Here is an 11,833-nt window from a genome sequence, read left to right on the forward strand (position 1 = left end):
CTGGCGTTCTTACCACATCATTCACCTCATTTAATTTCCTTTCAATCTGATAAGGTCCACAAAACCTTGCTTTTAAAGGTTGACCTACCACTGGTAATAATATTATAACTTTATCTCCACTGGCAAAACTACAAACTTTTGCTTTCTTATCTGCTACCCGTTTCATCATATGTTGTGCAACCTTTAAATGCTGTCTAGCCAATTCCCCTGCTCCATTTAATCGTTGCATAAAATTTAACACGTAATCCAATAATGTAAGTTCTGACTGTTCACTCACCAATTTTTTCTTAATCAATTTATGTGGTCCTCTTACCTCCTGATCAAAAATTAGTTCAAAAGGACTGAATTTGGTTGACTCATTAGGTGCATCCCTAATTGCAAACGGTACGAATGGAATTCCTTTATCCCAATCCTCTGGATATTCTTGACAATAAGCCTTCAACATCTTTAATTTCTGATGCCACCTTTCTAATGCTCCCTGCGATTCTGGACGGTACACAGTTGATTTAAATTGTTTTATTCCTAAGCTATCCATGAATTCTTTGAATAACCTTGAGGTAAAATTTGATTCTTGATCCAATTGTATTTCTGTGGGTAGTCCATACAAGTAAAGAATTTAAGTAACTCCTCCATAATCTTTCTAGCTGTAATATTGCGTACTGGCAACCTAGTAGACACATCCATTATAGTCAAACGATATTGATTCCCACTTTTCGTTTTAGGAAGCGGTCCTACACAATCAATTACGACCCTTGAAAAAGGTTCCTCAAATGCTGGAATGGGTATTAAAGGCACTGGTTTTATCACTGCTTGAGGTTTCCCTATCACTTGACATGTGTGACATGATCGACAAAATTTAGCTACATCTTTATGTAGTCCAGGCCACTAAAAATGTTTTTGTATTTTAGTTTTACTTACTTCCAAATGACCTCCCACTGGTACCTCATGTGCTACGGGCAACACCTCCTTTCTATACCCTACCGGCAAAACCACTTGATAAACTTCTGCCCACTTTTCATCCACCTGCATATGCCAAGGTCTCCATTTTCTCATCAAGACATTTTTACGGTAATAACATTCTGGCATACACTCAGATTCCTCTTCCGTGTATGCTTTCTGATACATCCATTTTATTTCTATATCTTTCTGTTGTAACTCCGCCAATTTTCCTGAACTGAAAATATCCACCTCATCCTCCACCTGTTCTTGTTCTTTTCCAACGATCTGATCAAAAATCGTTTCTGATAATTGCACTTCAACTTTATCTTCACTCTCTGATTTCTCCTCTTGTCTTAACCTGTGACTTTGCGACCTTGTTACTACACAATCTGGAAAAGTCCCAGGATATTTGTCCTTCAACACTTCAGTTGTCTGATTGTCCATTGGCTTATCAACCACAGTAGGCATCACTCCCACCTGCGATCCAGCTATATCATTACCCAAGATAAACTGTATTCCTGGACAAGATAGTTTCTCTATTACTCCTACTACCACTTCACCACTCTTCACTGGACTTTCTAACCTTGCCTTATATAATGGAACCCTACTGTTCTCACCCTGAATTCCACATATTACCACCTTTTCTGGCAAAATTCTTCCCAAACTGCATAACTCCTCATCTCTTACCATCAAAGATTGACTAGCTCCCGTATCTCTTAAAATGGTGACTTCTTAACCTACTCCTTCTGGTACACATGAGTAAACTTTACCCACACAAGTAAATTATTTAAAGAGATCTGATACCTTCTTATCAATCACCTCTTGATCAGGCTGTACAATCTTTTGCATCTCCTTCGCTTTACTTGGGCTTTCCTTTACCACTTTAACAAACCCCACTGTCTTATCCTTTTTATCACATCAGCCTTCCTAGTGCTTTTCTTCAACCACCAACACTGTGACTTTACCTGGCCTAATTCGTTAGTGAAAACATTTGAAGCTTTTCATTTCTCTTCCAACCTCATGGATTTCTTTTTTAATCTGAGGTACGCTCTCATTATTTCCCATCCGATCTCCTTTACCTTTACCTCTTGAGTATTTCTCATGTCCCCAGTTTCCATCCCTCACAGGCTGAAACTGATGTCGGAAACCAATCTTTGATTTATGAACTAATTCATAATCATCTGCCATTTCCGCTGCTAATCTCGCAGTTTTGACCCCCTGTTCTTCCACATGAGTTCTCACTACATCAGGAATTGAATTTTTAAACTCCTCCAAAAGTATAATTTCTCTGAGAGCTTCATACGTTTGGTCCAATTTCAAAGCCCTTATCCACCTATCAAAATTACTCTGATTGAAAACTTCATGTATGTTTGACCAGGTTCTTTCCTTAAATTTCTAAACCTTTGTCAGCTTCAGGCACTAGATCATATGCATCTAAGATGGATTTTTTCACCTCCTCATACGTCTCAGATACCTCCTCTGATAGTGATGAAAACACTTCACTAGCTCTACCTACCAGCTTTGTTTGAATCAGTAATACCCACCTGTCCTGTGGCCATTTCATTTGTTTAGCTACCTTCTCAAATGAAATGAAAAAGGCTTCTACCTCCTTCTCATCAAACCTTGCCAATGCGTGGACATATTTAAATAGATCCCCACCAATCCTTCGACTATGACGCTCTTTCTCTTTATCATCATCACTCTCCTCCAACTGTATGTTTCCCTTTACATCGGCCAATTTTAACTGACTGTCATGTTTCATGGCAATTTTCTGAAGCTCGAACTCTCTTTTTCCTTTTCCTCTCTCTTTTTCTTTTTCCCTGATCTGTACACCCCTTTCTCTTTCTTGTTATGTTGTGGAGATGCCGGCATTGGACTGGGGTGAGCACAGTAAGAAGTCTTACAATATCAGGTTAAAGTCCAACATGTTTGTTTCAAATCACTAGATTTCGGAGCACTGCTCCTTCACCTGAGGCAGGAGCAGTGCTCCGAAAGCTAGTGATTTGAAACAAACTTGTTGGACTTGAACCTGGTGTTGTAAGACTTTTTCTTGTTGTTCTGCTAGGGCTATTCTTTCTTTTTCCCTCATTTAGTATTCAAACTGCTTTAATTCTTTTTCATGTTCAAGTTGTGAAATCTGTAACTGAAATTTTGCCATTTCTAATGCGTCAGACTGTATCTCAGGCAATTTTAAATGCTTAGCTAGTGCCATAAGTACCTCTCCTTTTTGTGTGCTGTCAGGTAATGCTAACTGCAATGTTTTTGCCAGATCTAAAAGACTTTTTTTAGTCTCTGTTCGTAAGATACTGCGTGTGACCTTCTCCACCCCCAAAAACGTCCAAGTCTCTGAAAGAGCCATTGTCCACAATGCACTCCCTACTTAAACTGGTATACCACACCTGAAAAGCAAACACAAATATGCTCACCCCTCACTGCCTTTAAGTTCACTAAGCCAACCAAATCACGAAAGATAGCCTTTTATCCCGGACGAGCCCCCAATTTCTTATGGACCAGGGTTTAGAGAACCCCAAAGTATATCATGGAGTTCACCTGACCCAGAACATTTAATAGATTTTGGTTGTGGGGAGCACAAGGGCCCACTTTACAGGTGTGATGCAACAGAGATCAAAAGTATTTTAAAAACAAAACAATGTTTATTCTATGAATTCAGTTAACTCTTTATAAACACACAGTAAACATCTGATCAACTACAAACACTGATACTTTCCCAAATACAGTATTCTATAGGTAATCCTTAGTAACTTTCCTGACAACATCCATAAGCCCAAAACACTTTTTAACAAAGACAGCAGGTTTAAATTCTCTACAGAAACAGGTATTACTTTGAAATGATCAATGAGCTGAAGACATTCTTTAGCTTGTAGAAAGAAAGATCAATACACACATTGCTTGGTTCACATGCAGCTCTCCAACTGAAAGCGAAACTAAACACAGAGCGAAAACCAGCTTTCAGCACAAAACCAAAGTAAAAAGCAGAGCAGAGCCCAGCTCCACCCATACACTGACATCACTGCAGCCATTTGATAAACACCCATTTCTTAAAGGTACATTCACCTGACAGATATTAACAAAGCTAGCGTAGCTCTTCACTCCTTATTGACGCAGAGAGCAGGCTGAGAGAAGCCTAAGGTCTGCAAGGCAGAATCTGTATGGATTTGGGAATAAGCTGAGTAATACTTAGCCTGACTGACTAAAAATAATGCAGATTCTAGGGTTATCCCCTCTATGTGTCGCTTCGAGGGTGGGAGGTTAATGAAGGCTGAGGAGATTAATGGGGCATTTAGTGATGTCTGTGCTGAGTTATATGTCACCAGTCTGAGGATGTGATGGAAGGCATGAAGCATTTTTTCTCTTCCCTTGGGGTGCCTGGCTTGGCCCTGAATGCTCCTATCTCTAAAGACCAGGTGGCTGCAGCCATTAGGGAGCTTCAACCAGGCAAATCCCCGAGGCCAAATAGATTTAGGTGTGCGTTTCACAGGGAATTCAAGCATCTGTCAATAGAGCCAATGGTGACGATGCACGGTCACTCCTTTGAGGCAGGACTGTTGCTACTGACACTTCGGGAGGCCACCACCTCCCTAATTTTGAAGACGGGTTAAGACCCAGAGGAGTGTGCCTCTTAAAGGCCAATTTCCCTTTTGACTGTTGATTTGAAATTGTTGTCTAAGGTACTGGCGAGACAGTTGGAGGGTATCCTTCCGACAATTGTTTGGGAGGACCAGACTGCGTTTATTAAGGGCAGGTTCTCCAGTAACAATGTTAGGAAATTGCTGAGTATAAATCATGTCTTCCACTGGACAGACTGGTGATCTCCTTGGATGTGGAGGAAAGCCTTTGATCGGGTTGAGTGGGATTATCTGGTGCACACACTGCAGAGGTTTGGACTGGGTGAGGACTATGTTAAATAGATTGAGGTGTTGTACCAAAGGCCTGTGACAATAGTGTTCATGAATGGTGAAAGGTCTGAGAATTTTAGGCTCCAATAGGAGACCAGACAGGACTGTCGCCTAACCCCCTTGAAACTTGCAGTGGCCATAGAACCATTGGCTGAGGCTGTGAGGCGGGACCTGCTAACATTGGGGCTAGAGTTTGGGGAGAAGCAACGCAAGATTACGCTTTATGCGGATGATGTGCCGCTGTTTGTGTTGAAGACCGATCTCATGGCTCCTGTTATCATTAGCGTGGCGGATAGGTTTAGTGCCTTCTCCAGTTACAAGATCAATTTTACAACGTCAGAGGCTATGCGAGTGGAGGAGCTGAGGGGTAGACCTCCCTCCTCTTGCTAATTTCCCTTTTAGGTGGTCCCCATTGTGGTTTTGGTACCTAGCTGCCTCAATTATCCCTTCTATAAAGGTAGTTATATGGGGCCTTAGTTCATTGCTACTATTAGGTGGAACTTGGCTCATTGGTCATCCGTGCTAGTTTCATGACGAAGCAGGATTGCCTTGATTAAAATGAACGTGTTGCCCAGATTGTTATATCCCCTGCTGATGTTGCCAATTTTGCAGTCAGCTCGAGTTTTAAAAGAGATCAGTGGAATGATCAGAGTGTTTATTTAAAATAAGAAGAAGCCTTACCTAAAGTTTTTTTTTTAAATATAAATTTAAAGTACCCAATTATTCTTTTTTCAATTAAGGGGCAATTTAGCGTGGCCAATTCGCCTATCTAAACATCTTTTGGGTTATGGGAGTGAGACCCACGCAGACATGGGGAGAATGTGCAAACTCCATACAGACAGTGATCCGGGACCGGGATCGAACCCGGGTTCTCAGTGCCATAGGCAGCAGTGCCAACCACTGCCCCACCGTGCCGCCCCACCTTACCTAAAGTTTACCAAGCTCCCGCCCCCCCGGGGACTAGGGTTGGTCTGGGTGTACCAAACATTAGGTTACTTCAACTTGCTTGAACCTTAGATTCATAAGGAACTGGGTTAGAAAGGACCTTACCTCCACTTGGCTGGACATTGAAACAGACCAGTTGGCATATCCAATGCATGTCTTAGAACATAGAACATAGAACAATACAGCGCAGTACAGGCCCTTCGGCCCATGATGTTGCACCGAAACAAAAGCCATCTAACCTACACTATGCCATTATCATCCATATGTTTATCCAATAAACTTTTAAATGCCCTCAATGTTGGCGAGTTCACTACTGTAGCAGGTAGGGCATTCCACGGCCTCACTACTCTTTGCGTAAATTAAATCTTCTTAATTTATGGAGACATTAAGGTAGGTTCTGCTAAATGTGATAAGCCTATTGTTAGTAATAATCTTAGAGCATGGAGATTGGGATAACAAAACAAACTTCCACCATCTCTCCCATCCAGGGCAGCTCAGACTTCCCACAGGGTCTTATGGACCATGAATTAGATACATGGAGGGACAGAGACATTTATAGGCTGAGTGACATGTTCAGAGGTGCATCCTTATCATCCTTTGAACAGCTATGCCAAACGTTTGACATCTGAGAACACCCTTTTAAAGTATTTACAACTTTGAGACTTTATCCTTGATAAGACAACCTTGTGTCTTGACTCCTCTATTTCCCGGGTGGAAAATAAATTCTGTAGAGTCTAAACAGTTAATCAGCAAATTATGCCAGTAAAATGTATGTTTGCAATAAAATGAAGGAGACTCAATGTAAGATACTGCAACACTTACGTATCAAGCCCAGTCCTAGACACAGGTTTGATCCTGCTACATCCCCATTGTGCCTAAAATGCCTGGTAGTCGAGGGTGCTTATATACATGACGTATGGTCCTGTGTTCAGATTCAATCCTGTTGGTCTGATGTACAAAGAACAAACAAAGAACAAAGAAATGTACAGCACAGGAACAGGCCCTTCGGCCCTCCAAGCCCGTGCCGACCATACTGCCCGACTAAGCTACAATCTTCTACACTCCCTGGGTCCGTATCCTTCTATTCCCATCCTATTCATATATTTGTCAAGATGCCCCTTAAATGTCCCTATCGTCCCTGCCTCCACTACCTCCTCCGGTAGTGAGTTCCAGGCACCCACTACCCTCTGCGTAAAAAACTTGCCTCGTACATCTACTCTAAACTTTGCCCCTCTCACCTTAAACCTATGCCCCCTAGTAATTGACCCCTCTACCCTGGGGAAAAGCCTCTGACTATCCACTCTGTCTATGCCCCTCATAATTTTGTATACCTCTATCAGGTCGCCCCTCAACCTCCTTCGTTCCAGTGAGAACAAACCGAGTTTATTCAATCGCTCCTCATAGCTTATGCCCTCCATACCAGGCAACATTCTGGTAAATCTCTTCTGCACCCTCTCTAAAGCCTCCACATCCTTCTGGTAGTGTGGCGACCAGAATTGAACACTATACTCCAAGTGTGGCCTAACTAAGGTTCTATACAGCTGCAACATGACTTGCCAATTCTTATACTCAATGCCCCGGCCAATGAAGGCAAGCATGCCGTATGCCTTCTTGACTACCTTCTCCACCTGTGTAGCCCCTTTCAGTGATCTGTGGACCTGTACTCCTAGATCTCTTTGACTTTCAATACTCTTGAGGGTTCTACCATTCACTGTATATTCCCTACCTGCATTAGCCCTTCCAAAATGCATTACCTCACATTTGTCCAGGTTAAACTCCATCTGCCATCTCTCCGCCCAAGTCTCCAGACAATCTAAATCCTGCTGTATCCTCAGACAGTCCTCATCGCTATCCGCAATTCCACCAACCTTTGTGTCGTCTGCAAACTTACTAATCAGACCAGTTACATTTTCCTCCAAATCATTTATATATACTACAAAGAGCAAAGGTCCCAGCACTGATCCCTGTGGAACACCACTGGTCACAGCCCTCCAATTAGAAAAGCATCCCTCCATTGCTACCCTCTGCCTTCTATGGCCTAGCCAGTTCTGTATCCACCTTGCCAGTTCACCCCTGATCCCGTGTGACTTCACCTTTTGTACTAGTCTACCATGAGGGACCTTGTCAAAGGCCTTACTGAAGTCCATATAGACAACATCTACTGCCCTACCTGCATCAATCATCTTAGTGACCTCCTCGAAAAACTCTATCAAGTTAGTGAGACACGACCTCCCCTTCACAAAACCGTGCTGCCTCTCACTAATACGTCCATTTGCTTCCAAATGGGAGTAGATCCTGTCTCGAAGAATTCTCTCCAGTAGTCAGAGAGCTGGAGAGGGTCTTTGACAGATTTTTAGAACTTAATCCTATGTTCCTAATTCTGGGTCTTGCAGGTGGAATAATTACTGATGCTAATGAAAAAAGACTGTACTGAGCAGCATGGTAGTGCAGTGGTTAGCACTGCTGCCTCACAGCACTGAGGTCCCAGGTTTGAATCCCGGCCCTGGGTCACTGTTGTGTGGAGTTTGCACATTCTCCCCGTGTCTGCGTGGGTTTTGCCCCACAACCCAAACATGTGCAGGGTTAGGTGGATTGGACACGTTAAATTGCCCCTTAATTGGAAAAAATGAATTGGATACTCTAAATTTATATAAAAGTAAATAAATCAAAACATTAAAAAGGCTGTACTATACCCTAACTCACAAGAATATCCAATGCTCCTGGGTCAGCGACAAATATCACTCAATTCAAACCTCGCATAAAATAGCTATGGAATGTATTCCAATGGAATTCCTGACATCTGTGATCCGCTCTAAATCTGATGCGTTCTGTAACATATGGGATGCCCATCTTAAATTTATAAGCTCCATCTTATCTGATTTGCTCCTGTTGGATTTTCCATGAGCCATAAGACTTGATCTCGCAATACATAAAAGGTGTGTGGCCTCAACTGTTACCCTTGCGTACTTATATGGCCTTATCCCCCTTTCCTCTTAATCTGAATCTATTTTCAAGAATGATCCGGTGTCAAACGGGAGGCACTAGTTCCTTAAGTAGTTCTAAATTTATCCTGTCCTGGCTGTTCCTATGTTTGCAATAATTTTTGTTCTGTACTGTACTTGTGTTGCATTAATATTTTTTTTTAAACTTTTGTGTAAAAAAAAAGTAAAAATCTAATAATATATTTTTTTTAACGGAATTAGAAAAGAACCCCAAAAGACAAAAAATATGATGGGCTACGGAGAAAGGGGATCGGAGTGCAGCTAGCTGAGTTGATCGGTCAGAGATCTGGCACAGGCATCATGGGCTGAATGGCCTCCTGTACTGTAATTATTCCATGATTCTTTAGGGAGTGGTTGAGGTGAATAGCTTAGGTACATTTCGGGGGGAGCTAGATAAAACACAATTCAGGGAAAGGAATTGAAAGATATGTTGGTGGGTTAAATGAAGAGGGGTGGAAAAAGGCATGTATGGTATATGAACACCAGCAGATCGGTTGGATCAAAACTGCAGCTGGTATAAACAGGCTTACAATGGAGCAGCAACATGGATGTCCAACTAATCCTGTTCCTGTGATTACAAAGCCAGATGGCCTCATCGCACCACAAAATTAACAATCAAATATACCAAATCGTATTCTTAAAAAACAGTTTATCAGTTGATCTCATCCAAACCATGATAGAAACACAACAGGCATGTAAAGCACCCCAGGCATGGGAGAGATTATTAGCCAGGGTTCTGATTTGTGAGAGCTTGTACCAATTAGAGAGGGTGTGTTGTATGTTAGTATAAAATGTTATTCCATGTCATATGATCTAATTATCTAAGTAACCATCTCACATGTGGAAGATTGGTTTTATTTTTGTCTCTGATTATATTTCCAGCCATCTGCGAGCAGCAATGTTTGTTTGGAAGTAAGTGTATCAGACCGAATGTGTGCGCCTGCAGAAGAGGATACATGGGATTAGCCTGTGCCAGAAAGGTAAAGCTGCAAGTCAAATCATGAAGGATTGTTTTAGGCTTAACTGTGTTCGGAATGGAATCCCCAAGGCATTGATCTGTTAGAATGGTTGGGGTTTCATAAACAGCAAACCACTGAGATTTACAGCAATATTTGATGATCTCTTGATTCCATCGCACTTTAAGTTACTTGGTATCTCTGTTGCCCATGCTCCAAGCAGCACTCCAGTCACTGGTTGAGCTCACCAATGAAGAATAACCAGTTGGATGCAATACGGGAGGGCTTTGAGTACCCCGGAACCATATCCCAGCATGGTTCGCTGACTTGAGTGGAGAGATGGAAAAGATTTAGAATTTTTATGTTCATCCATTGAAAATCAGAAATAAGCTCAGTCGGTAAAGTATCCTTTTTAGAGGAAGTTACTATTAATGGTTGCCAAACCAGAAATCCTGCCAAAGGAATTCCTTCAAAATCAATAGACAAAGTTACTACCTTGTTGTGAGTTTAAATACAATTTAGCACTATGTTCTGCTTAAAAGCAAATGTGCAGTAAGAACGTGACCACATTTTGTCACCATGATTATGAAATCAATTTTCATCCTTTTACTGAAGATTGCAGTTAATCATTGCTTAATGTACAATTAAGAAAATCACAGCTGCGTTGCATATATTTATTATCCGCAGTGAAGCGTTATAAGTGGGCTGGTGTTTTGATTTATTCATTTCCTTGGGAAATTATTTCCTTTTTCTGTGTTAATGATTGAAGTTTGACCAATTGTGATGTGAATCTTTAAGAGTGTATCTTTTAAGACAGCAGTAATGTTGAAACTTAATCTATATTTTTAAAGCAATTGGCAAAACAGCCAGAGGTGACATGAGGGGGAAAAAAATTAAACAATGAGTTGTTACAATCTGGAATGCACTACTGGAATGAGTAGTGGAGGCAGATTCAATAATAACTTCTAAGAAAGGAATTTTGAAAGGGTTATGGGAAGAGAGGCCAGTTGTTTTACTAGTCCTACCAAAGAGCCAGCACTGGCATGATGGGCTGAATGGCCTTTTTCTGTTATGCATCATTCTGAGTACAGCAGCTAAAGTGGTGCCAAATCAACTTAAATCACAACTTGTGTAATGTTGCTGTATTCAGATAGTGAGCAACACGGAACCAACTTTCTGTTTGTATCGACATTCCAAGTGAATGTAGCCGGCAAGCCTACAATATTTGTTAGCACCCAAACTATTGCTTAGTGAACCTGTACCCTGAAATAACTCCCATGTGATAACTACTTTTGTTCTTTGCAACAGTTTTGATAAGCTATGTACTTGCTGGGGGGGGGGGGGGTTCTCCGTTGCTCGTTCTCCGAGCTCCCGCTGCTCGCGAGGATGGAGAATTTGGCCGCACCGTTCACTGGGGGCAGGGTCCTCTACTCCCACTTATCAATGGGATTTCCCATTGAAACCACTCCACACCACCCGGAAACCTACTGACGACCGGACCAGAGAATACCACCCACAGTGTTTGGTGACAAGGTGACTCACCACCATCCTCTCAAGGGCAATTAGTGATGGGCAAAATATGCTGGCCGAGGCAGTGACACTCACCTCGCAAGAAATCCTTTTAACATTTGAGTATCAAGAGATTTATCCCCAAAACCAGCACATCTACTCAGTAAACCCCAAGAAAATTCCCTGCTCCAAACTTAGCCATTCATTGACAATACAAGGAGAAGTGGATTAAGAGACTTCACATTACTACTTCCATTGGCTCACTAGTTGGATACTGACCTCTGCTAATCAGCTTATCCACACCAAGTCAATCAGGAATAAAATAAACATTTCAACAAAAATTCAATTATAAAAGAAAATTTCAGACCGGGATTTTTCACTCTTCCCCCTCGTCCCTCCGGTGTGGGCTTTACCGCAGCAGGCCATTGGTGGGGATCTTACAGTCCCGTCGAAGTCTATGGACTTTTGTGTGGCTTGCCCACCTCCATTACCAGGTCACCTGCCACAAGGGGTTGACTTCAGCAAGACTGGAAGATCCTGCCAACAGGAGGAATCAAAAAATTCC

At 41.9% G+C, this 11,833-nt stretch overlaps 1 protein-coding gene and 1 long non-coding RNA gene across 3 annotated transcripts in view; one reads left to right on the top strand and one right to left on the bottom strand.

Moving 5' to 3' along the window:
- The window catches only part of LOC140388125 (uncharacterized), a 175,084-nt gene extending 163,268 nt beyond the window's left edge, over window positions 1-11,816 (bottom strand). The window contains exon 1 of the long non-coding RNA XR_011934099.1: window positions 11,636-11,816. This is a non-coding gene — a long non-coding RNA (uncharacterized lncRNA). The remainder of the gene's footprint in view (window positions 1-11,635) is intronic.
- The window catches only part of LOC140388121 (von Willebrand factor D and EGF domain-containing protein), a 455,711-nt gene that overhangs the window by 440,565 nt on the left and 3,313 nt on the right, over window positions 1-11,833 (top strand). For both annotated transcript variants that reach the window (XM_072471788.1, XM_072471798.1), the window contains one exon: window positions 9,686-9,783. In XM_072471788.1, the coding sequence (XP_072327889.1) occupies window positions 9,686-9,783 (98 nt within the window). The remainder of the gene's footprint in view (window positions 1-9,685; window positions 9,784-11,833) is intronic.

The sequence above is a fragment of the Scyliorhinus torazame genome, chromosome 2 (assembly GCF_047496885.1).
Source record: "Scyliorhinus torazame isolate Kashiwa2021f chromosome 2, sScyTor2.1, whole genome shotgun sequence".
NCBI lineage: Eukaryota > Metazoa > Chordata > Chondrichthyes > Carcharhiniformes > Scyliorhinidae > Scyliorhinus > Scyliorhinus torazame.